Here is a 27,508-nt window from a genome sequence, read left to right as displayed (position 1 = left end):
ATATAGGCTCTTTTAAATTTTTGTTTTTACTGAAGATATCAATGTAGTTTTGTGTATGGTGTTCTTTTTTGAGTAGTGCCCTATTTCAGTACGACTACCTGCTTCTTAGTAAGTGATTAGAAATGTAATTGACACATGATTGTATGTAGTATGACATTAAGGTGTGGCTTAAAAAAAAAGACATGGTGATGAACTCGAACCCTCAAACCAAGTTTCTACTGAAACTTGAGAGCTGCTCTGCTGAGAGCAATTGGGGAGGACTGTGCTGATGGATCTGGTGACAGGAGGTTAATGCTGAGTTACCAGCGTGATTCTCAGGCGGGTGTGGAGAAGCATTTTCAGTGCAGCAAGAACAGCTTAGTGCTGTTACATACAGCTGTAAAATCTTACCTGGAGTGCTGCATACAAGCCCAGCCACTCATAATTGAGAAACATGAACTGAAACTACAGTGAATACAAACAAGGCTGGATTGTTTTTTTTTTTTTTTCCTAATACAAAAATATCCTGAAACAAACAGCAGGATGAGGAATAAGAACCCAGGGTTGCAGTGTTGACAGGACAGTGGAGCCTATTCTTCAACTATCACAAGCAACACGTTCCTTTTCCCCAGCTCAACTGAGTTCCACTCTAAAAATAGTTGGGATGCTGACTTGAGCCGTTTCCTTTAGAAAGCTATTCAGAATGCATGGTTAGAAACAGTTCAGGATCAGAGGTTTCACAGAGTGTAAATTGAGACTGCACTAATGTTTCTGAATTTGCTGTTTAACTTGTTTTGGTCAGTATGAAGGACTTTTAATCTGAGTTCTTTTTTTAAGATCATAAAGCTTTTACTTACTAGAATTTATTTTCTTGCCAGTAATTTTAAAATTTTGTGAATTTTCAGTAATAAACAGCTTTATCAAAGCTGTTTATTTACAAAGTTGTTCTCAAATCTGACAGAAGTAGAGGAAGTATTGCACCAGGATGTAGTGTTATGCCTTATTGCTGAGTTGCAGAGTAGCTGTTATCTAAAACCAGAAATCCAGCATTTGACAGTTTGTGTGTACTGGACAGCTTTAATCTGCTCTGCCCTGGAAATACCTCAGTTATCTCAATGGTACCTTGTAAGTACACACCCACATTTTCATTGTAACCTTTCTATCACAGATAGAATGAAGGTCATCTGTTCTATTTGAAGGTGTAAACAAGATTGCAGTAATTTTTATTCTTGTTTTAAATAAAATTAAACAAAAAAGGAGCTTAACTATATTTTCTTTTACACGGGTTACACCATGTTATTTGCATCAGACAGATTTTTAAAGAATTCAATTACCCTGTATATATGATACCTGATTTTTAAAAATGGGTGCCTAAAATTAGATGTCTCTAGCTGTAGCCTTGGTCTAGTTTTCAGAGGAACTGGAAGCTTAGAGGATTCTCTTTCAGCACTGGCATTGCTTTTTCCAATACTGGCAGGACGAGCTGTGTCAGAGTACTCTGAAAACCCAAGGCTGTACTCAGTTTTTGTACTTCCTGTTTCAAAAATATACCGACTTGTTTTTATTAAATCTTAATAATATTCTTTAGAATTATTTAAAGGACTGAGTTCTTCATCAAAACATTTTCTTCTTTGAGGCATCCTTTAGAAAATTGGAGTGGTAAGCTCTATTCAGGTTTAAGATTGGAATTCAGAGATCTAGTTATGAAATCTCATTTTCAGTGCCTGTATTTTGGGTGTTGCTGCTGTGTGTTTCCTGAACAGAGAATGAGCTGGGTTGCCACTTTGAGACTTATAGCACTGTTGTACTTCTGGGAGGCACCTGGAAGTCACCCAAATGCCATATTCAGACACTTGGTTATACTTGTTTTTCTTAAATCTGAAATGTCTGACTATACCAGAAAAATAACCCTTTCAGTTTATATTTATCAATATTTATTGGAAAGTCTGTATTTCATGAATAATACATTGTTCTCTACTGTGATTTGCTCATTTGGATGCAGTATTGTTACTTAGATTTATCAGGGCCATCATCACTACCTTCATTTTCACTTTTCCCTTTCTCTTAGGGTAGCCTTGATATTTTTATTTTTTTTTTTTATTCTTTTTTTTTGACTGTGAGTCTTAAAAGCAACAAATCTACAAATGGTAGCTTAAAGAAATAGGTCAGCTATTGTCCAATGAAGTAGATTTAGAAAACAGAATGTCATGCTTGCTTTTTGTTTCATTTCTGTCTGACTCACATTTTTAATAGGCATAGGCACCCAGGATTAAGGAAGCAGTGTTGGGCCACTGATGCCTTGTTCAGGAGCAAATAAAATGTGTGGATTTGTTTTGTTTTGACCCTGCAAAGGCTTGGAGAGTTAAAACTTTTCTGCTGTTCAATTCCTCTCCTGTAAGATTTCCAGCATTTTTATAAGTGCTTTGGTCTTATCTTACTGTATTGTAATTGTAGTGCTAAATCTTACAAACAACTTGATCCAAGGCACTGTGGGCTGAAGGTGCATCTGACCTAAATAAACCACCAACCTTATGAGAAGGGAAGTTGTGCCCTTGGCCTCTGACTGTGAAGGAAACATCGTGTTTGATGAGCTCATGGACATCCACTGTAGGCAGGAATCTTTCTTGTGTGTGTTGTCACCTGGAATTTGTTTGATTCAAGGCAGGATGCAAACAGTCAACATGTTTGTGTCTTTCCACACGTGTTGACAGCATAGTCCAAAGTAGATCCTCAAGAGCTCATTATATAAAACACAATTACCCTTGGGGGATGTGTGAAGGGGATACAAAGCCTGATAACTTTTACAAATCAAGTGGATTCAAACTTGAAAAAACAGCCCATCCCACTCTACCCACCCCTCCCTCAAACAAAAAAAATCACACTGTCAATAATGCTTTCCTCTTAATTTTAGAGTAAAACTTGCAGACCATATAATTGATGCAATACATATTACTCTAATCAAGCTGTTTTAATGGATTTAATTTTCTGTTAATAAGATATAAAACATAAGTCTTGAAATTTACATAAAATATGCTCGTGTTGATCTGAATTCAATTTTAAATTGTTGAGACTAGATTACTGCTTATTATAATCAGACATCTCTTCATGACCTAATAAATGCAATTATTTTCCAGATCTGTTTTCTCCTGTTTGCTGTTCTCTACATAGTTTCCTACTTTATAATCACCAGATACAAAAGGAAAGCAGGTAAGCATAGAATTTTTAATATGTCAAAAAATTGTTTTTCAGATAAATAGATGATTCTTTTCCTGTCCGTCTCCACAAGGAAAGTGGAAGAAACAAAACTTTGTTAGGCTACTGGTCTATGGCAGCCTGGATTGACCTGATTGTGTATGGTAGCCTAAGTGTAAACAGTTTTGAGATGAAGAAAGGGGTTAATGTTCAAGTAGATGCTTCTGCTTCCCTTGCCTTGAGATCCTGTTGTTCTTCCACATCTGCTTTTCCAGAATATGTATCTTTAGCAGCAAAATTGGGTTCTGAGCTTTTGCTAGTCAAGTGAAGGGTCACCAGAAGGGAAGTAGCATTATTTCTTCAAAAAGTCCTGCTCTGATCAGGTACAGTTATTATTTCAGTTGTCTTAATCTGTTTCTTATGAATTCACCATTGAAGTTTAGAAAATACCTTGAGATAATGCTCTTATTTTTTTTTCCCTTTGGAAACATTGTCTAGTTTCCATTGTAAAACTAGTCTGTAGGAAGCCCTGTCATTTTCTTTGATATTTTTTCTAAAGACAAATAGCATAAAAATCGTTATAAAATCAGAATATTTGACTCTTGACAGCTTATCTGAGACCTTGGAGCTTGAGAATAGGCTGTAGTAACATTCTTGTATATGGTGATCTTGGTGCTTTGAACTTTACTGGAAGCTGTTTATTGAGTGACATGTGTTATTTAGCTGTTTTCATAGATGGATTCATGTTTTAAAAAGTAAACTTTCCATGGAATTTAATTCCTTGATAGAAAGTTACATCTCTGTAAACATGGGAAGTAAGACAGATACTATCTTCTGATCCTGATATGTATTTTGGATATTACAAAGCTGCTACTATTTGGAAATGGAGAAGAACAGGAAGGGGAAACTGATTTGGCAAACACTGTTGGATGCAAAGACACTTTTATTACCTTTTGTTGGCAGTTATCTGCTCACCTAGGAAGAGGAGACAGCTCTCTGCAGCTGTCCTGACTTCATGAAAGCTTTTTGAGCATGTTCCTAGGCACACTTTGTAGCCTGATGAGAAATGTTTGAAGAGTTAACACATCTGGAACTCTTTCAGGACAAATTGTTCGCTGCTTTTCCAAGAAGCTTTTTAGCCAAAATGATTCATAGGAGACCTTGACTTAGTCTTTCAAAACACCATGAGGCATCCATCAAAAAAACAACCACCCCAGGTCCTTTCACAGAAGAGTTTTAAAATAGCATTATTTTTGTTATTTGCTGTGTGTTTATTTCAACTGTTAAGAACTCTTAGGAGCTGTAATGACTCTTAAGAACTTAAATGAAATTTATTTTAAAATTTAAATGAAGTCAGGTGTTTGCTCTCCTATGGAAAATAGGAAAAACTTTAGAATGCTGAGTGTAAAATTATTTCAAATTCAGAAATTTTTGTTTCAAAATGCCTACATTATTTCAAATTTAGAAATGCTTACATTTGTGTACTGATGTACATAGAGAAGGGTGTAAAGAATAAATGATGTGTTAATGATTAATCTAAGTTAAATGTTGATATTGTTTCAAAAATATTGTTTTAGCAAAGTATTAAGTGAGGAGTAAGTGAATAAAACAGTCTAAAATGTGAAGTATCAGAAGGAAGTCATGGTATCTTAAATCCAAAACAAATAACAAGAATATATAACCACCTCTCCTTCCTCCCCTCCTCCAAATCCCCAAGAGCTGGGAAGAGGGGTAAGTAAAGGGAAGCAACTGAGTAGTCACCACTATTGTTCTGGGTATGCTTTCTTGTTTTCAGAAGACATTTGTACTGCAAATGATGTCTAGCAGTAGTTAGTGTGGACTCTCGGATATTCCTGTGGCTTGCCTGCTCTCTGTGGTTCCAGAGATGCCCAAAGGGGCAGTTTCTAGCTGTAGAAGTCTGAAAGCCTGTTTGCTATAGAGGTGTCCAAGAAGTTTTGATCTGCATATTCAAGTAACGTGAAATAACTTTGTTACATTGATTGAAAAGAATTTGACTAGCAAAAAACAGAGTGAGAATATTAAGTTTTGGAAGGAACCTTCTTAAAATATTTATGTTCATAAATTGTATCAGTACATATGAATTTTAATTGTAAATTAAAATTATTCCTATTTATATACATTTTAGCCTGAAGAAAGACAAGTGAGTATTGAATATAACCTGATGTAATTTGATTTTCAGATGAGCAAGAGGATGAAGATGCCATCGTTAACAGAATATCGTATGTATAGCTCTTGGAAGAACTTCTTTTCCTGAATGAATTGTTATGATAGGAATCTTCTATGCTTCCAAATAAATAATAATCTGTTTGAAATATTTGAATGCATTTTAAATAGATTGCTGGGGGTCAGGGAAAAAGATTTGGTCTAATGGTACCTTGAGTTATGAAAAGTGTTATGAAAATTTGGTCTAGGCCTTTTTTCACCTATAGTTGTGCTGGTAGGTGTGAAGTTGGCCCGAATATTGTATGAGGACCAGATGCAAGAGGTGGAATTGAATGCAAGACCTGCATTTAAATCTCTGAAATGTAGGTGTTTAGATGGGAGGTGGTGTAATTTGCCACAGCAGTCGATGGAAGGCCTGTGAGGAAAGTCAGCTCTCTCTGAAGAAGATATCCATGATTGCTGTAAAAAAGCTGCAGAAAGGTAACAAGTGGAAGACAAGCACTTGCCAGACCTGGTCTGCCAGCAGCTCTCTCCTTATCTTCTTCCTGTGTAAAGTTAGATATGAATATCTCCGATTTGAATATGCCTCAGGATGTACAGATCCTCCGTGGCTGGTGCTGCCCTCTCAATTACACGAGTGGCTGACCCATGTGAATTGGCTCCTCCCGTGTTACTGTGTTCTTGGCTCTTCCCTGGTGGTGCTGTCATCCCCTTGGAAGGAGAGCTTAGAGAAAAGTGTTGTTGTAAATATAAAATGCTCTTTTTTCCTTCAGCCTAAGCTTCTTTAAATGTGCATGTTATTTTCCTCAGAGCAATAGCTCTCAAACATATGTAAATAGATTTTTCTTCGTGTGGCATAATTGTCAGGACTTGAGTTGTGGAGGGATGAGAAAACAAAGCCAAAGTGCTGTAGCACTTTGCTGTAGTTTGTTACGTTTCCCAGTTCTGCCCTAGAATACTTAAACATCCTTAAATTAAAGAAAAAAATCTCGAAAGCCAACAACAATAACATAAGAATATTTTTGAAGTTAAAATTACTCATACTTTCTTTTCTAAGCATTGTATGAATGAAAAATGGATTTGTAGACTATTAAGGAAAAGTAAGATTTCTGTAAGCAGCTTACAGATGCTCCTGTTGTAGGGATGTTCTACTTATTTATGTTGTCATGCAGTTTTGAATTGAGAATTTTCTAATTTTATTATAGCATTAAATTAGTTCTGTAAGAATATTTTGTTGATCTTATTTTTTTTAAGGACACAGTTCTTTTTAATGCCACAAGGTGGCATTTGGTGTAAGTTGTATTTGGGATCTAAAAAGAATAAGCTTAACTATTTGAAATGTTTCTGACAATTTCGGTATATTTACTTTACATCTATGAGATGATAGAAAACTTGAATAACTCCTTTGTGAAAAAAACTCAACTTTTTTTTCAGTTTGGTGTTCAAATATTTCTGTGTAATTGTGCTGACTAGTTGTTAGAATGGTGCTCTGCTTTTAAAAATTGTACTAAGAATATAGAAATTGAATCTTTTTTTCTTGTGTATTTGTCTATGTGGGAAATTAAAACTGATAGAGGAGACTTGTGAAAAGATATTTAATGAACTCCAGTAGTTTAACCTTTGTATTACAATGGAATTGAATGAATGCATGTGCCAAGAGAGTAATCATGGTAGTTGGTAAAAACTAATTTTTTATATTAGGTTCTGTAAACTATGTTAAATTTGCTTTCTGAAAATCGTGTTTTGGAAATCCCAGTTTCTCCTGCCTGTTTACAATGTAAGAATGTGTTGCCTTTAGACATTGATTAACAGGTAGTTTAATTACTTTTTTCCCCTGCTGTTCAGAGCATGTTGGTGGTAACAGTGGTACATCTCTTTAAATTTCAGGCTGTTCTTGAGCACCTTCACTCTAGCAGTTTCAGCTGGTGCAGTCCTGCTTCTACCTTTCTCAATAATCAGCAATGAGATCCTGCTTTCTTTTCCACAAAACTACTATATTCAGTGGTTAAATGGCTCACTAATTCATGGTTAGTACTCAGCATAATGTAATTAAAATGGATGTCTTCATTATATGTGCACAGATACGTTCTTATTTTCAAACTGATAACTCATTTTCATTTAATATGCTAATTGTTAATATGCTGTTGACTCGTTGGTTTTGCTGCTGTGTGATGTATCACAAAAGTCTGTCTTAACTGTTCTGTTCTTTTTTTTTAAAGAATTTTGCAGACTTGATGGAATTAAACCAAATTTGCTGCTTCAAATATTAATGTGAATATAAGCTACTAGAAGCTAACTTGAAACATGCTGTTCACACTTCTTTATGTTAATGCAAGATGCATATGGCTTTCTCTTTATGATGATACCTATAAATTTATTCTCAATATAAAAACATGTTTTAAGAAACTTGCTAGCTGAGGGCAGCTTGGACTAGATGGTTAAATTCAGCTGTTAGTGATTTATGTGCAAACAAGGAATATTGTTGAACATAAGTATCATGATAAAGATGTGCAATAAAGTAACTGGTGAAAATAGGACATCTTTTCTAGGTTTGTCTGCAGAAAATATGTTCACTATGTGAAACAATTTAATCTGGTACAAACAATTTACAGGTTAACTGTGGTGTCCTCGTTAGTCTTTTGAAGAGAGAGCAATTTGGCTTTGGAGGATTTTTCTCTGCAAAGTGCATGCTTTTTGCTAAATGTCTAATAATATTCACACATAGCAAATTCATGAATTTCCAGATCCCTGACTTGTAATGATTTTTATTTTTTTGTTTGGGTTTCTCTTTTGTTTGGTTTTTGTTAAGAAGTGAGACGTGAGAAGTGATGTTTGTAAGACATAAAGAATTAATTCTTCACAGCAGGGATAGTTGAACAATGAAAAAAGTTGTCCAAAGACACTGGGAAATCTTGAAAGTTTTCTAAGACTCAGGTGGCCAAAGCCCTGAGCAGCCCGATGGCACCTGCAGTTTGCTTTTTAAGGACAGATCAGACTATGTGACTTTACAGGCTCTTCCTGGTTGTTATTTTATGATGTGTTTTGTGACACATCATGGGAAATTGCTGATTTGGTATGTCTCCTACGTGAAAAGAAAGAACCCAAGCTAAATCAAATTTTCATATGGATTTAGCTGCTCAGACATTTTTATTCTTTACTCCCAAATATGAGAAAAATTATTGGAAGATAACCCTTCCTTCTGTGTCTGAATTGTCTTTGGAAAAAGGGCAGTAAAATCCATCAGGGACTGAAAATTATATAATAACCAGTTCAGAAATTTTTACTTTCACTTATTGCTTCAGAAAAATTTGTGTTAATAAGAAATGTGCTGGAATAGCTGCTGTTAAATAGGAAAGCCTTTGAACTTGGCGGTGAGCATCTTTAAATGTGATGACGTTTGAAAATAGCTCTCTGTGGATGCACGGTGTAATTGCTGTTTCCTGAGCAGCGGTACCAGGAGGCAGGTTCGGTGTTGCCAGGTGTGTGTGCCGCACGGGGACAGGTGCGATGGCCCCCGGGAGCCCCTTCGGGTCGGAGCCGTTCCCTGGCGCCAGGGCTCCCCCGCCTGGCCCCGGCCGGCATCGCCGCGCTCGGGGAATCGGAATCGCCTTCCCTGCCCTCCCTTGGAGAGCTCCCGGCAGCCGAGCTCAGAACCGCTCTCATCCATCCCCGCAGCCTCTGCCTGCACAGCCTTCGTGTATGGTTTGTGTGCGCCTTTGCGAAGGTTGTCAAATCGGAGCGCTTTATTCTTTCTGGATTGATGATTTACAGCTGTCGTCCGATGTACTTGAACCTGACACTGAGGGTTCAGCAATCTGTTCTAGATTGTTGCATTCCATCTGGGCAAATAAAACAGAAGATATATGACTTAAACTTTTGAAACTAGGCCGAAAGGCCGAACCTGGATCCAGTATAAACACCTAATTAATGAATGCTGAACTAATCCAGAACTGTTTCTGACAGTGGTGTTCCCTTGTGCTGCTTTTGGGTACAACCACCAGGTGGGGGTAAAACGTAATGAAACTGCCATGAGTAAGAAAAATGAGAAGTTGCTCAGGGTCTAATCTGTTTGCCAAAGACTGATAAATTTTTAATTTTTATGTTTTATTAACTTGTTTTATTGGGAACAGTCTTAGGTCACTACAAATGCAAAGGAAAAAAAATCGAAGTGACTGCTTAAAGCTTTTCTGTATGTTGTTGTTTGCAAGTGTCTTTGATTTTACGATGCAGTAAGTATAGTAGAAAATAATTCTTTTTCTGGGTCTATTTTAATTTGATTTCTGAACTATGAAATTAGGATAAGGAAGATCCTTACTTTGAGGGAAGTGCACGTGTCTGTCAGCAGCAAAACAGCACTGTCCTTGCCTCTCATAATTTTATGTGCATATTGTAGCTCTGTAGCTTAATATTCTGAAATGTGGTTCATATATGCTACTAATGTGAAAATTTCTGGACTTTAAAAAAAAATCATCCTGGATGTACACCAGTCTCCCCTCCCTTAAAATGCTCAGTGTACTCTGCAGCCCCTAAGCACTGCTCTATGTTGTAAGATACTCATGTAATAGAGCTGCTGAAATCAGGACAGGCAGGTATTCAGCTTTGCATTAGGTAACTGAATGCACTCTGTCTTCAGTTAGAGAAAACTGCTGAAATAAGACTCCTACCCCCATCAAGTTGTATATCTACTCTTCCTCTGGTGTCTCTTTTGGGGGGAAAGAAAAAAAAAAATGCAGACTGCTGGAGCTAATGTCCCCTTGTAAGGGCTGTTAATGACATTCCTGCTGATGTTGCTATGCCTGAATGTTTCTCGAATGGTAACAGGAGCTTCCTGGCAAAGCAAATTCAAAAGGAAAAATCCCCCTCTTTGTTAACTGGAGTTTAGCCACCTTTAGGCAGTCTGTTTTCTTTAGCAAATGAGTGTTATATTTCACGCATCTTTTGGAATTTTCTTGTTTTGTTTTCTGTAGCCTATTTGGCTGAGTTTGGTTGCTGATGTCCTGCTGCTGTCAATTGCTGAAGAAGTTCTCTTGCCCCGTGTCCCCCTCCTCCCCTCTAGCTTTTATTTCTCCTTCAAATTTGAATGCTGTCATTTAAGGAAAAAGGTAGAAGCATTTTTTGAGATGGTATAGGCAAAAATCACTGCTTTTTAACATTTGGATCTAATTCAGAAATTTCTCTTGATAATAAATACCCCAGACATCCAGTAAATGTCTTCTTCCTTCCCTATTATTTACAAAACTACCAGTTTCAAAGAAGAAAAGGAACAAGCCTTGTACATGGGAAGAAGGAAACAAAGCTGTTAGTTCATTTTTTTTTTTTATCATAGGGGAATAATATTCTTTTTTGAGTGATATTCAGGTGATATAACAAAGTCCTGCAGAATTATGGAAATGTGTGTGCTTTGGGGAAGGTGGAGAATGAAACCTGTTTTTCTCTGGACTTTTTTTTAGGATGCAGAACATGTGACAATAGTTAGACCTGTTAGCTATTAAACTGCAGATAAGCATCTGCTTTTATAAAGAAGAAACTGCATCCTGCACAACTTTTGATAGGTGAATGATGATGGATTCATGTTTAGGCACCAGAAACTGACTGTTCAGAAAGTGTTCAGCTGAGAATATCTTAATAGAGCAGATACCCTACTAGAGATCACTTCAGGTTGTTTTCTAAACCCTTTCTTTTCCTGCATATGTCACATGTGTCTTACAGGTGTCCTTGTTGTAGTCAGTTGTGGATTTTTCATGTAGATCACAGGATGGTTGAGGTTGGAAAGACCTCTGGAAATAACCTGCTCCAAGCAGGGTCAGTCAGAGAAGGCTGCTGAAGGCACTCCCCTTTTAGGTTTGACTATGTTGAAGGATGGAGGTTCCAAAACCTGTGGGCAGCCTGTTGCACTGCTTGAGTACAGTAGCAGTGGAAAATGGTTGGGATTTTTAGTTTGTTTGTTTTTTCTTTTCTTTTATGAGTAAGTAGATATTCCAGTTTTTCAGGTCATGCTCATTGCCTCTCCTCAGTTCAGTGGATACTACGTGAAGATCTGACTCTGTTTTCCTTTCTTCCTCTCTATCAGATCCTTATATACATGAATAAAATCTCCTTAAGTCCTCTCTTCTCTTCTCTCTGTCCATTTGTCTGAGGTTCATCAGAGTTGCAGGACATTACTGCTCCCCATTTTGTCTCTTGAGCAGATTTGCTGGGGATGTGCCCTCTCCCATCACCCAGGTCACTAATGAAGGTATTTAACCCACCATCGACCCCCTGAGGTATCCATGCCACAGGTGACACAACCTTGGGAACCCAGAAGCTCAGCCAGTGTTCAGTCCACCTCAGAGTTCACTTGCCTTGCCCATACTGCCTTAATTAAACTCTGAGGGGCTTCATGGGAGATGATGTTGAAAGCCTTATAAAATTGAGATAAAAATATCTGCTGCTTTCCTCTTGCCTACTGAGCCAGTCATCCCATTGTGGAAGGCAGCTGTTACCATGATCTTCTGATTTGGAGGTGATGTAAGCATTTGTGTATTGCTCATGTTAAAATCCGTAGTTTGCTTGAAAAAATATGGAAGAAAGGGAGTATACAGAATATGGATTTTGAGAGATTCACTGAGAGTAGTAAAATACTTTTGTCCTGAGAACAACAGTGGTTCTCTAAAGAAGCTTCAATGAGATTGTGGAAGTGGTACACCCGAGCTTGCAGTCTGCCTCCCAAGGTTTCAGACATTTGCTGTTGGAAGGTAAGTTTACCCAGGTTTTATTTGAAGATTATTATGTAGACAAATGGATGTTTTTCAGCAATGACCTGTAAATAACTATATCCATACCCCCCGGCACTTGTACATATGTTACATTGTTATATGTAAGGGAGGAAAGTGTAATATATTTAACTGTGAAACTTACTATGTAAACTTCTTGTTTGTTGCAGGTTTGTGGAATCTTGCCTCTCTTTTTTCAAATCTATGTTTGTTTGTGTTGATGCCCTTTGCGTTTTTCTTCCTGGAATCAGAAGGATTTGCTGGCTTAAAAAAGGTAGGAAAACACTATTAAATACAGAGTAATTACAGTGTGCATTTTACTTTCAGCCCTTGTTTCTGATGAAACTGAACTTACAGATTGGGCAGGATTTGGTGCTGGCATGCATGTGCTTATGTGAAGGTATATATACAGCTTCATACTCTGGCACAGGCCAGGTGTACAGGGGAAAAAGGACTCCCTAAAAGCCATGTGTACTCAAATAGAGAAATAACTTTTTAAAAAAATGAAATAATTCAATCAGCATTTTCTTTTTTGGAAGATGATTTTATTGGGATGTTAAAAGGAGAGAAGGTTCAAGAAATTTGCTAGAAATAAAATAGCGAGGAAAAGAAGGACAGGTTACTTGCTGATGGAAAGGGTGATTAAATAACAGATGACCCTGAGAAAACAAGCTTGATTTGTGAATTTTAAAGATTAGACATCCCAAAAAAGGGTCAAATATGGTCAATATTAACAATAATGTGTTAAAAAAACATGTCTTAAAATGCTCAACTTAGCTGAATATATTCAGGTTGAGAGGGCTGAATATTTCAGTGAAGCAGGGAATTTGGCAAAGCAATTTTTGAGCAATAAGATGATAATGATTGTATTAATATGTGAACTAAAGAAATACAGTGAAAAATTACTATAATGGGAGGCACATCAGAATTAATATAAAATCATAAATATCAAATAGATTAAACTGGAATGACTGTCTGGGGACCAATTGTAGCACTTTTCCATTAATCTTTATCATCTAAATGATTACACTTTTGTTTTTAACGATACTACACTTGAGGGAATTCTGCTCCCTTTGGATGACAACTGGCAGAAAGCAAAGGATCTTGGAAAGTGATCTTGAAATCTGGAGAATTAAAATTAATTAAAGATGGATGCAAAAGACTATGAGTCATTGAAGCAGGGCATGTACTGTAAAGCCACAGGGGGATAATTGTGTGTGGAAGGAAAGCATCATTCCTGGTTGCATTAACAGGAACTGGTATGGAGGCAGTGAAATTTCCATTTTGGTTCTTGGTGGGATTAGGGAAAACTCAACTGAATTGCTGCATTTAAGTTAGGCTTTTTGGGCTCACTTGAGAAAAAAACAGAGGACAGCATAATAAACAAAAAAACGAGATAGGAACTACTGTGTGAAGCAAAATTTAAATTCAGAGAGAATAATGTGGAGGTGGAGAGACTATTCCACAGCAGAAGGTCCTGGTGGATTACAGCAATGCAGCTATGTTAGAAAACACGTGCAGAGCCCAGCCCAGGTGGTGTGTAAATATTGTGTGGTGTCACCTGTGCCGAGCTGATGCTGCTGCAGCATTGCTGTGCATTGAGCAAACTGCAGTCACTTCAGTTAGGAGTTTGGGTGACCAAATGAATGCATTCAGCCTCCCAGGAGTTTGGTGATGGGCTGCTGTGTTTAACTTGTCCATCTTGGCTGGAAACACTTTCTGTTCTTCATACACTTCAGGTATCTACAGGGCTGAGAGTTTTTAGCAGCTTCGTTTGTCCTTCCAGTTTTTGTGTGGAGGCCACTCCATTTTCCTTTTGACACTTAAGTATCTAGCCACAGCTAATATTTATCTTCTCTTCTAAAAAATATATTGATTTCAGTGGGGTTTGTGTTTCCTGCAATCCAACAAAACCAAGGATTGTCTCTATTAGCATACCGAGTGAGGTATTTCTGCTGGTAGAGTTCTGTTGGTGCCAATAGATGCTTTGTGTATCCCAGCTACATGAAACTTGCACTTTACATGAAACTTTTAATAGTTAATGTGTAACTTTCTTGTGGTAGTGGCAGTCAATAAATCCCATTCAAGATAAATCAGATCACCATTGCACATTTATGCTTGAATGCATTTGTGAGATGAGATGGATCAGATAGGACCATAATCTTCTGCAGATGCCAGGGAAAAGATGATGTGGTGCTTTAGAGTTTATTTCTTCATGGGGGTAGATGCATCAGATTTTAGTATCAAAGTCCACCTATTGGAGGGGAGGAAATTCCATTCTGGATTTTTTTTTTTTTTTTTTTTTTTTTTTTTTTTTTAACTTTGACTTCTGGATGTTTCTGGAGCATCCCAGTAGCCAAGTGTGATTCCTGGTACAAACACTCCAGGCCTTTATGCAATGTCTGTTCTGCCTCAGTAAATGGATGGAATGGTTTTACCAGTTTGGAGTGAGCCTTAAAGCTGCTGGTCAAGATTCAGGAATTGTTGGATGTTGTAATATGAACATATCTTGTCTTAGATTGCCTTTCTTGGAAAGTAAGTGGCAGATGGCACTTCTGGACTAAGGTGATAGTTAAAATTAAATGTGCTGTTCTTTTCAGATGCTGATGTAGATAAAGGATTTTACTTGTAGTAACTGCTACATATGTTTTAAAGAATTACATCACATAATTGGGTGATTAGAATCTGGGTAAATTCGTGATTAATCAAACTCATGAGTACATGTAAGGTTTTCAGTTCTAGCATCTGCAAAGGAGGGGTATTTCCCATCAGTTTTTACTTTCTGTAGATTTTTGTCATATTTCTCACCTCTTTTCCAAGAAGATCTTGAGACCATGATTATTTTGTACCATTTTGGTATTTTAACAAATTATTTTTTGTAAATTAAAAAAAAAGTCATATTTTGTCATTCATCACATCAAACTAATGGACCAGCGAGATAAAACACTGTTCAAATGCTATTACTGTTCACTGGAAAAATCAGATTTTAGTGATCTCAATTTAAAAGAACATTTCATGCATTTGGCAAAACTTGTAGCATTTAAGAGAAGAATGATCTACTGTAAATGTGAAGACATTCAGTAAAGAGGTTTGGCATGGATCTTTCATCTTCCAGTTGGGAGCTGGGAAAGCAGTTAGTTTTAGATAACCAGCTCAGATCAAAATCTGGATAAAAAGACTGTTCCAGTGGAAGCTTTTATGCAGGTCATTTTGTCATTGCATTACCTTCATCATAATGACTAAATAGGTCACTTGGGTATAGGTATGTGCAGTGAAGATCTCTATTTGAAGGTCTTCACATATGAATTACTTGTTGGACTTTAATACGAGTTCTGAAAATGGATAATTAGGAGAGGTTCATTCCTGAAATTGAAATGATTTTTTTCATTTTTTAATGGATGTCTTTGTTCAGATTAAATAGCTACAGTAATTTTAGTCATTATCACGTGTGGGTCTGACTCCTGAAGATTTTAGCCGTCTGTTTGTTTAGCACAGACTATGCTATAAAAGTTGATTTTGTGTATTGACTGTAATGTGATTTTTGTTTTTTGCAAACTCTGATATTTCAGATAGCTCATAAATTCATGTTGTGAGCTTTGTATAACTTTTCCTTCCATGTTCCTGAACGGTAGCATTGCTCCCTAACTGTTCTGAATCAGAATGGGTTTGATGAACCATATTCCAGTGTCCTATGGCCCTTTTCCCTGGCTGCTGGTATACTTTCTAAATGGCACATGGCCCCTTCTAGAGACTCACTTGACTTCCCCAGGGCAGCAATTCAAACAACCAAGGGCTTGCATATTGTGCAGAGGAGAGAAATAGGGAAGTGAGTCACTGGCCATGGATGGATGCAGTGCTGCACTGGAATTCAGGCTGATTCTCTGCTAGTTTTTTCATGAAATCCACTGTGTGAATTCAGAAAGGGCGTTTTGTGCCTGAGAGGGCTGACTATGCCCTTCTAAAGAGCTTAAATGCTGCTCTTTGCTCTTGTTCATTTCCACTGAACGGCACTTGGGACAATTCTGATGTCAGGACAATAATAATAATAATAATAATAATAATAATGATCCAGCCAATTCTGGAGGTGTGTAATATATATACATATGTCTTTGTGTATGTACCATGGATGTATGCACACATACATTTTTGTGTGCACATGTGAATTGCATTTTTCAAGACTTGGAACTATAATACATTGCAACTTAGCCAGAGCTGTTGGTGTACCTGATATCAGTTTAATCTCTTGCATCACTATTAAAAACTGTTCTACATTTTTCTCTGTTCTTCTTGTCTTCCTTTGTACAGACTGTGCATAAAGTTATGTTTCTTGTTTAGAGTATCTTCTAGTTCTTTGTCACTCATATTCTCAGATTGTAGTTATGAAACAAAGTTGTTGACAGTGTTTCTTAATGTCAGAATTAACCTCATTCTTTATCATTCTCTCCTAAAAAGAAAAATTTGCAGTGCTATTTGCAGTTGAGTGGTCACAGTGCTGATGTTTCCCTGTGTGGTAACAGACTGCACAGAAAATTACATGTGTGCTGCTGTGTGAAGGAGGCATTTTTGAGGAGATAATTGCTATACCTTTTCTTGACCTTTAAAATATGACCTTTCTCTTGATGTAACTTCAATGGAAATTTGTATTTATTTGAAGTTGACAAAGAGAAGGACGGTTTGGACTAATTTCCTTGTAAGAAAATATAAATAGTGCGATTTACTACTGTGAAAAACTGGAAAAACTAGGTATTGCATAATCACAAATGTAGAGTTTTAAAAAGGCTTTATGAAGTATATTACCTTAATACTGATCTTTGAACTTGTAGTCATAGCATAAAGTTTAACATGAGCGACAGCAACATCCTGACCAATTATCCAAATTATCCAGACATCCCAAAATGTTCAGAACACAACACACAGAGTCTGTGGATTAAGAGGTTAACTCCTGGAACATCAAAAGAAGTGCATGATAATAAAAACAAATAGTACAAAAATTTGAGGTAACTTCCTTGCTTAATTAATTAGGTAGACCAGGTGGAAGCGAAGAGGCCAGAGCTGGTGCTCAGAATGTCTATAAAGCTGAGCAACATGACAGCACAATGGAGGAGGAACAAAGATTTTTTTAATATACTTCTATCCTGTGTCACAGTTTGAAATTGTCCTGGTTTATGTCCCTTTTGGCAAACTTACATAAAAGTGACCCTGTACTGTATTTTATGACCAGATGACTTTTTTCCCAGTGGCTAATTTGTATCAGACCCCCATCTTAAAGAGACACAGAAATGAGTAGGAAGTCCAAGCCGGTTTGTCTCAATGAGCTTTCATTGCATGCTTTCATTATTTTTGCTCGTTTTTGCCACTGATCATCCATAAATTGTTGGAAATGAGTGATTAAGGAAGTGCTGCTTAGTGTTAGTGGCACATGCACATTCTTGGTATGTTTTTTGTGGGTGAGAGGAAATCGCGTACTGCACAAACAAAAAGGAAAACTCCTGCTGGGAACCTTTCAAGGAAATTTAACTTGCGTAATGTTTTGATCTTGGTGTTTATTACAGAAAATAAGAGTAATATTTCACCAGCTATTGTTATGTGTCAGCTAGTCTCCCCATCTGCTTGCCTTTCCTTGATGGCTTTTCCCAAATTCTCAGTTTATTTTAATAAAAACACCACTTAAAAATGTAGCAGTTTATTCATATGCTGAAGGCAGGTGAGCTGGGCCAGTGGTCAGAACATTTATTGTGTTGTGCTTGCTACTGTATAAAGATTTGGCTGTTATGGCTGCAAAGCCCTGCCTGTGTTAGCAGCTGCAGCTTAACCCATGCAAGTAAAACATGGGGTGTAGGTTCCTCACAAAATAGTGAAATGCAGGGTTTTCTGCTTTTAAAAGCAGATTTCTTCTTAATAATACTATTATTAACAATTTTGAAGCTGGTTTTTTTGCTGTACTCTGTTAGCTTGCTGAACACAACTGTAGTGTGTATGTCTTCCATCTCCTCAGTATTTTATTTAATACACTTTATTACTAGCAATGACTAAACACAGTAATAAATACACTGAAAAGTGAACCTGCTGCTTTTGTATTTCTTAGTGGGTATGGAAATTCCAATTTCTGTATTTTTCCTTATAGAAAATCTGTACTCCTAGCTTTTCTGTTTGTACAAGTAGAACTCTGGTGCAACTGTAGGTATTGACTACTGTAAAAGACACTTTACAGTGTGTGGTGACAGTGTAGGAAGTATGTTCAAAGTTAGCTTTGAAGTATTTACTTTTAGAAACTTTTTCACTTATCTTAAGCAGATAAGTGAAATTGTTCTTATATTGCAAAATACTGGTAAATAAGTGGCTTGGAAGTATTTTCCGATATGGAATGATCTCTAATTAAGATCAGTTTTTAGAATTTACCTTGATTTTTCTGTAAAATGGATTTGGAGAGTTCAAGAATCTTAAGCATTGTTTGCAAACAGTATTTAACTGTGCTTTATGCTTAATTCTACCCCTGACTTCAAGACCCACAGGCCATTGTGTGTATGGCTCACCAAATAGTCTTGAGGTGCCCTGTTAACAGTGGATGTTTATTTGTCATTTAAGCTCATATTTATTTGTCTATAAAATCATTCAGCATGAACTGAGACTTTAGTACTCTGATCTCTATGAAATGTTTACTAGTATGCAACTGAATTATTGTACATTATATTACAACCCATTTACTCATTCCATTAGTAATACCAGAGACAAAAGTTGTTTAATCAGTCACATCAAAGGCAACTGTTTGAGTTTGTATTTTGACATAAACTAACATGTTAGGTTCAGATATGAAGTCTGGTTTTTAAACTGGGGTCCTTTAAAATGACACCACCTAAAATTTATTAGTTTGTTTAGAAGTAGATCCTGATGATGATGATTCTGGGATTTTGATTTGGCAAGTTGCTTGATAATGATTTTTTTCCTTCTCCTAATTAAAATAAACATATACTTAGCTGACAGTTGTACAAGCCCATAACATAATCTGTAGGATGTAAGGTGCAGAGTTAAGGACTATTTTTAACTGTAAATCTTGCATTAAGGACGGTGCCTATCCTGAACCTTTGTATGATTGCTGCTTCCACCAAGGTCTCAGAAACAGCTTGTACATGGCTAAATGTAGAATGTGTTTGTAATTTGTATGAATAGGATAGCCCATCTAGTACTGACTATGAGAAGAGCTTATAAAATGATTGGAAGGGAAGATGAGAAGGTTTAGTATAAGTTGTTAGCATGTAACATTGACAAGTGTTACACTAAACTCCGGAAATGTATTAAAATTGCAGATTAACTACCAAGTCCTTCACTTGCGCTTCTGCAGAGGAAAAAAAAAATTCTTACCTTACTGGTATATACTGCAACTTAGAGTTTGGTGAGTGTTTAGCCTGCTTTTGTGAATCTGTGACTTGAATCTGTAACTCTACTGTAGTTTAGTGTGAAATGAAAATACCTTTGTAAGGGTGATGTCTGCTGTCCTTTCACAATGACTGGAAGAGCATGAAAATCACTGCAGGTAAGTTAAAAGAGGTTAGAGATCCTGGTTGTATTATTATTATTTTGTATTTCAAAATCTTGACTTCAAAATGCATAATTTTTTTTTTCCCGAAATGTCTGTATTTAGACATTTAGGATCAAAGGCTGTGCAGGACAGGTAAATAACATCCATGTATTTGTCAGCTTAAGGCCATACCATGTTTCACTGAGAGCAAGATAAAAAGAAATTCAAGGATCAGTGGCCAGGAGAGAGAAACTTGCCAGATGAGGAATAATGGCTTAATGTGAATTTGGTTTTGTAGATACATAAAATATTTTATCAGGTTTTTATAGGACTTCTTGCTTAAGTCAGTTGGGGACATTATATGCAAAGATCTGCATTTTTTATATTAGCATAAGGAGATCTGTGGTTTGTTGAATATAAGTAACAGTTCTGTATCTGGGGACAGCTGAAGGGGAAATAAGGGATTTGGTTGTTGCACACATTGGATCAAGATGTGATGAGATGTGATCTGTGCTCCGTTTCATTGAAGTAGTTAAATGTCAGTTGGTTGTTTCCATAAATTAAATGGTACTTCGTTTAAAGAGGCCTCAGTGTAAGGTACAAAAAAATCGGCTACCAGGAGATAAGCTGATGGTAAAGTTTATTTGATACAGCTTTTCTGCACTGGCTGCCTCACTGCCACTTCATTATCTGAGCAGAGGTTCAGCCTTTCTGCAGCTGTGTATGGAGTTGAGGTTATAATTACTTCTTGTGACCAATTCTGTAATGTAGATAAAAAAGTCAAAATGTGTCAGGTTAGTTTGTGCTCTTGCAGTGTTTTAATGTATTTGAGCTATGGAAATTTGTAGAGTAACAAGATGGGCCGAGTGTTGTTAGTAATATTGGTGTAAAAATACTGCACAAAGAAAATGGTGTGATTTTGAAATGAGGTTTTCTGACTGACTTCTCTAGCATGCTGTGAGAAACTGCATTAGGTGACACATTATGGGTAGGCAGAGGCATCTGTAATACTCAGTTTTGGAAGCTAGCACTGGAGCATTAGTTATGTCACCTCAGCCCAGCCAGGGATGGGCTGCATTGCTGAACTTTTGTGCTTTCCCCACGCCTACATTGCCCTGGACTTGCACGTTTGTGCTGTATGTGGCATGCTTACGTTTTGTAGAATTTTCACAGTTTCTGCTAAGAGCCTTAACACGTAGCTGGAAGCCTGGAAATGGAATAAGGGAGAATATTTTCCTCTGCTGCTCTCTTAGTAGATAAATTGATTTTTTTTTTTTTAGGGTTTTTTTACAGTTTTTATTTGGCTTTAGGATAGCTTACAGAGTTGTGCATGAGCAAAAATGTTAAAACATGTTTAAACATGTTAAATACTTAAACTGCTTATAAAGTGTTCAGGTGGTACAGCTACCAATGCTAAGCTTGAATCTCTTAGTTTATCACTTAAGTGGACTGAAGCTCTGGCTTCTAAAATATTTTTTCTTCTTAAGCCATTTATTTTTAGGCAGAAATAAGCAGCTTTTAAGTTTTGTTTGGATGGAGCATTCTTAATGCTCTCTGTAGACCCTTCTGTGTGGTAGATGATAACTGTAGATAAAAACCCTGAGATGTCTTTATTTTTTTTACTTGTCAGTTTATAACAGAATTCATGTAACAGTCTAACTGAAATGTTCCATGGAAAAAAATTGCCATCCTTTGGGAAGGAAATATTCACACATGCAGGACTCCTGAAATGGCTGTGATTCAGACCCCTTTCTTAGTCAGTAGAAACAAGCAGATGCATCTAAGAATTTGGCATATCTTGAGTTAGAAGCTTCAAGAGGCAATCTGAGCATCTTCCCATCTCAGTATGTTTGGATTTATTTCAATAAATGGTCAGAAACATTAAATTGATTAGCTATTAGTTTTATTTGGAGGATGTGATTTGCTTTATAAAAATGGCTTGTTTATGCATGAGGAATATCTTATTAAGATTTGAGTATTTAAGTATTTCCATATTAGTCAATGTCTTTGAGACTCCATTCACATAAGTAGTGACCATTCAGAACAAGCAGAACTGTCTCTATTTTAGGTCTATTTATGTGCTTTTGTTGCTTTATAATAAAACTGAAAAATACTTTACAGATTTTTTATAATTGTAATTTTAATTCAGAGATGAAAATTTCCATAGAATTTTATGTTGATAGTGGAAAGGTTTAATATAATTGTCTTAATCATAGAAAGGCAATAAAGATTTTTCTAATGGGTTTTCATCACTTATTAAATGAAACTTCACTAAGCAGACACCACTTTTCATTTCTTCTCTGAAAGCAGTGGCTTTTTGATACTGATAACCATGTGATATTTAGATCTGTAGTCTGTATTACTTATTTATTATTACTTGAATGACTTCATATTATGGATTGCTTTATATTAGGAATCACTTATTCTGAACTGACAAGGAACGAGCTTACACATCTGTAGTGAAAATTTGTGAGACGGACAACAATTTTATTTACAAAGGAGGGGGAGAAGGGAGAACCAAAGACATTCTCTCATCCCTGTCCGTTTTTTTTTTTTTTTTTTTTTTTAAGCTTGTTCATGAGTTTCCTGGCTCCGTAATAGGAACTTCCAGCATTCTGGTGCTTTGACCAGTTCCTAGAAATGTGCTTTCTTCATGGGCTCATTCACCCTATCAGGGCATTAGTAATAGACATGACTTTAGGGGATTTATTTTTTTCTTTACTTATTTTAGAACTTTAAAAGTGACCTGTGTGCTTGTGCATGTCATTTGCTTTTGGTAACCATCTTCAGGGTTTTGTTCTGCCAGAAACACAATCACAAATTCCAAGTCTTTCTTTATACTTAGCATTACTTATCTTAATGCTCTGCCAAGGTACAAAGAAGTTGGAAAACATCTATTTGTCTTCCTCTCAGGCCAGTCTAGCAGGAAAGATTCTTTCTGATCCAAAAGTAAATGATTAGAGGGAGACTCATAGTGTCAGAAATCCCACAGCTCCCATGTTGTTATTGCAGGTGGCATTAGAAAGTCTGGGAAACTTGGTAGGTGGAGGGAGTGGATCATCTGAGAGCTAATTAGTGAGAACTGGGCTAGTGAATGGAACAACAGAGCAAACTTGTGGGGGAAAGGGGTAACACTGGGCCAGTTACCATTTTACTGTGATTATCCTTCCATTCTCATTTCCCTTCTCAGAAGGTTTGGGTTGGATGTCCACAGATCTGCATCCATCCATCCCTTTTAGGGCAAGCTGCAGCAGGGTAGTCGTGTGTACGTGACAGCTGTAGGCTGTAATCATTTTATTCCAGATAGTGTGTGCTTGCATTTTGGCAGCTATTCTGTCTAGCTTTTCCTCATTTTGAGAAAATGGTATGTATTCTGGTATGTGCTCTGATATAAAATTTGTAGGGAATAATACTTCTAATGTACTATTTCTATGTTAAATTTCCAAGAATGATGCCTAATGTGGAAGAACCATGGGTATGCTCTTTGAGTAATTTCAATCCATATATTTGAAACAGTGCCTTAACTGCTAGGCAATAAATGGATCCCACCTTCCCATTCTCACTGGAGTCTATCTTGCATTGGATAATTAAATAGATCCTAAGGAAAAAAGTGAGAAAGAACTGTTTTTTTTTTTTTTTTTTTTAATCTTGATTGCAAGGATTCAAGTCTGCAAGGAGTCCATCTAGGTTCTTAGGCTATTTCACTATTTGTGTGCAATGATGTTGATGGGAATGTTTGTTGGATATGGACCCCAAACTATGCTCTAACATTGTGGTTTGGATGCTCCTCTGGAATGCTGAAGAAAGGAGGATGAGTTTTCTTTAGTAGGGGAGTCACTCCAGTGCATGTACTGCATCCTGCATAGATGGCCTCCTCACCAGGCTATTAAGTAAAGACATCTATTTGTTGAGCTCTACTTGAGAGATTTTGGTCCTTCACTTCCAACTTGGCAGGCATAACTCTAATACTTACTGTAACATGTCTTCAGCCAGTACCCAAAGAAATAATTTTGGTTTATTTTGAATAAAATTTTCCTTTTTCTGGATTTTCACAATTTTCTATATTTTGCTACTTATCCTGTGTGCCAGTTAAGTTTGATTCAGTATTTTGGCTGCCCACTCTTGCTCCATTGACAGCATGGTAACAACTGTGAAAACATTTGAGAGAGGATATTAACAGAAAAATCAGCTGAAAGTTGCTGGGAATGTTTTATGCCTGATTTTTTCGTGTTAGTATTGCATGGAAAATAAATACAAACTTTAAAATATACTTGTGATGAAAAGTGCTCATTTTAATCTTAAAATCCCTGTAGGCTGTGAAGATTGTGAGGGAAGAGGTGGTGTGGGAGAAGACACAGTCAATGCTAGTTATAGTCTGAAGTATTTGATTCTTGTATGGGCAAGGAAATGTTAATGTGGTTTTTTTTTTTTCCCCCTACTTACTTGAATCTGATGCCTGCATATATTACTTCTTGATTAAAATTTTCTTAGCTTGCTTCATGAGGGTTCAACTAGCAGCTACATTTTTAAAATTGAGTTTTCTTAAAACTACAGCATCTGTTTTTGACTTACTAATTCGTGTAGTTTCATGAGGTAATGACCCCTTGACTAAATATCAGTGTGCTAAATGTGTTCAATTTTGCATCAGGCAACATTATTCTCCTTTACTTATTAAAAACCTGTTTGTGGACTGCCTTGAATAGGTCACAGCATGGATTGCTCCAAGTGTGGTGTCAAACCATAGAAATGGGTGAAATGCTTGACACTCATCTCTTCACTAAAGTTAACAAATTAAGAGAGAGGGGGTGTCACATGCTAAAAATGCAATTGAGGTTAATATATAACATCCTCAACCTCATACCCAGTGTACATCTCCCTTTTTTAGTGCCTCCACTTCTCCTGCAGATGTTATCATGTGTGTTTGTTGCTGTCAGCCCCTCACTGAACAAATCTTGAGGTTACTAAGACTCCTTTCTGTCACGTGAGAACAATGGGTGTCATGTGTACTTTAAATGTGCCATGATTGCAGAAATGTTTCCCAGGCTTTCCCCATGGGTCAGGGCATGGTGTAAAAAGTGATGTTTGCCTACCTTGCAAGAGGTCAAGATGTCCAAGCAGAACTGTGTTCACATATTCAGCACCATAGAAACTTACTTAGCACTCTCTGGGTTTGAGTGTAACATGTAATTTTTATTTCATTGATGATAGGCTGTGTTATTATTTTTTTTTCTGCACAATTTGCAACCAGATTAAAATATAGAATTAATAAAAGCCATTCCATGTCCCGCATTGGCCATGTAGCTCCAAAAACATCCATTTTATAGGAGCTAATAATGTTCATCAAAATCTCTATAGCCACATAATGTTCCAACAAAGAAATGCTTTTTCTTAAGGTGAGGATGGGGCTGTAGTTCTTTCACTTTACCAGGAATTTTGCATCTTGCAAAAAGAGATGCTAACATACTGAAAGGATCATTGATTGGCATTAAAACAAAAGAACTCTTGGTAAATATCTCTACATATGTTAAAATCCATATAGCAATAGACAGCATTAAAAACTATGCTTAAATTTCTGAAAAATGTTTGTGTTGCTCATCACAACTGGTGGAGCAAAAAATTGGCAACAAATGGCTTGATTGCTTTCATTTATTTAATTATTCTTTCCCAAAAAATAACAACTTGTGATTTGCTGGCCCAGGATTGTGCCACTGCTCAGAAGATAATTTTATCTTTCCTGGAATATGGTGCATACCTTATCTTAGCATTGCTAGAATGGCAGTTGTCAGAGATTTCCTTTTAAACTTTCCAGAGTTTACATGTGGATTTTAATGGAGAGAGGAGCAGGCAGGAGATTTGATATGCTCTGTCTTTGTGAGTCAGGAGAGATCTCTGTGCCAGCTGTTGGCTGTGTGAGAGGCCTGAAACCTGGTGGACAGCCACTGTGCAGAGCAAGGTCTTCACTTGCTACTGGTACCAGATTAATGACAAAGCATTTTGTGTTGTTACATTTGTATAATTCAAAGTAGTTACAGAATTTTCAATGGGGGGAAAAAAAACCCCAACACTTTTGTCTCCATTATCAAGAAATTTTCCTTTTCCTTATTGAAAAGCTGTAAGGACCTATCACCACACGTTATCTTCTAAAGTAAAACCAGTCTCTAGTTGTTATGTGTGAGCACATATAGCAGGAAAAGTCTTAATGTGTTGTAAGTGGCATAAAATCATCCCTCAACAAAATGTACTGCAGAGGAGAGGTGGTTTCCTTGGTAATTATGCTGAGTTCCTTGTATGACATCTGTTATCCCTTCAGGACTGTTGTTGCCATTTGTACTTCATTGGGTTTTTCAGATGAAGAATTACCTTTTTTTGGCCATGTGCTGTTTTTTAATATCTTTTGGCTATTTGTCATCTGGGATGACTTATCTGTGTTAATCATAATAGAAAAGAAACATGGTAAGATTTTGATGATGCCTTCCAGAGTAGCAATTAAAAATTTGTCAGAACACTTCTAAAATAATTAAAACCTTTCCTGCTAAAATTAGGCTTTTCTGGAAACATGAACCCTTAGGCCTGGTGCTCCAGGCAGCATAAGTAGCTCAGGATTAAGCTTTAAAAATATCTGAATGTCTTGACAATTGAATTTTAAAGAATTAGAAGTCTGAGAGTCAGATATCTCTAAGGCTGAACAAACCACAAGATCCTTAGAATGTGTTTGTAGGACAGCTTTTATTTGTAGGCAAACCTTGAGAGCTTCAAATGCTTTTTTTTTCCACTCCCCCATTAGTGCAGAGAAAAGATGATGGATATTACTGGGCTTTTGGCAAGTTGCAGTCTGCTGGGATTGATGTGTTAAATATCTTTGCTTTAATAAAATACTTCACTTGGTTAAGTGCTCATGTTAAAGAGCTAGGAGGATTTTGAAAATGTAGGTGAGCTGTGGACTCATAAGCTGTGAAACTTTGAAGTTTAAAAAAAAAAGGTGGGGGGTTTGAGGGTATAATCTGTCAGTTCTTTACCCCATTTTTCTTGATAAACAGTTAAATTACAATTTCTATTGGATTATAGTAATTTGCTTCCAAAAGTTTTTGTTTATCATATTTTTTTCTCATCTTCCACAAGAGACTCCTTTAATATGTCAGCCAGCCTATAATATGTCAGATTTCTGCTTAGGGACAGTAGGGAACCACACAGGGCATCGACGTTCAGGAGTGACTTTTGCTTTATGGATCATCTCAAACTCATCTGGAAGAATTTGTAAGGTGTTGGGTGTATTTTGTTTTCCTGTTCAGCAGTTACCAGAGATGTTGCTATGGGCTTGTAGTGCAATAACAGTTGATGTTTTATTCTAGATACCTTCATGTAAAAAGACTTTAAAGTGGAGAGCTACTAAAACCAAAATCACTGTTGAGAAAGAGAAGTACTACCTTCCTTCAAACTGGCAGGTGTTCATGCTCCCCAAACTCTGATCCTGAGTCCATTCTGGGAACGTGTCCCTCTCCTTTACTGACAGGCAGAGAAGTTTATGTATGAATTGAAGACCAAAGATCAGACTATTTTCAACACTTCTGCCTTTCTTTTTAGCTTATAATTTTGTTCTTTGTGTTCCACTTCATCTCTTTCTCCTTCTTAGTGGACACAGCCTTTTCTCTTCTCTGATGTCCCTAGGGAGTAGGAATAACCCCAGTGTGTTCAAAAGCGAGGGTGCTTTCTGAGCCCCGTCTCTCTGTTCATGTCACTCTTGATTTTTTTAAATTTGTTTTTCTGATATCTTCAGGGAATATTTGAACAACCAACCATGCTTTATATTGCTTCATCTGTTTCCATTGATGAAAATGTCTCCTGATTGCAGATCCAAATTTTCTAATCTTTGAGTGGCTAATAGTCT

General features: G+C 36.8%; 1 protein-coding gene across 2 annotated transcripts in view; it reads left to right on the top strand.

Annotated features, from left to right (window-relative positions):
- Positions 1 to 27,508, top strand: part of LMBR1 (limb development membrane protein 1) — a 60,376-nt gene that overhangs the window by 11,305 nt on the left and 21,563 nt on the right. The window contains exons 2-5 of one of the 2 annotated variants that reach the window (XM_014872228.2): positions 3,114 to 3,186; positions 5,372 to 5,411; positions 7,243 to 7,382; positions 12,278 to 12,381. In XM_014872228.2, coding sequence (XP_014727714.1) covers positions 3,114 to 3,186; positions 5,372 to 5,411; positions 7,243 to 7,382; positions 12,278 to 12,381 — 357 coding nt within the window. The remainder of the gene's footprint in view (positions 1 to 3,113; positions 3,187 to 5,371; positions 5,412 to 7,242; positions 7,383 to 12,277; positions 12,382 to 27,508) is intronic. The other variant, XM_088159002.1, reaches the window with a different exon arrangement.

The sequence above is a fragment of the Sturnus vulgaris genome, chromosome 1, assembly GCF_052056855.1.
Source record: "Sturnus vulgaris isolate bStuVul1 chromosome 1, bStuVul1.hap1, whole genome shotgun sequence".
In the NCBI taxonomy this organism is placed as follows: domain Eukaryota; kingdom Metazoa; phylum Chordata; class Aves; order Passeriformes; family Sturnidae; genus Sturnus; species Sturnus vulgaris.
This window is presented reverse-complemented; position numbering and strand designations above follow the sequence as displayed.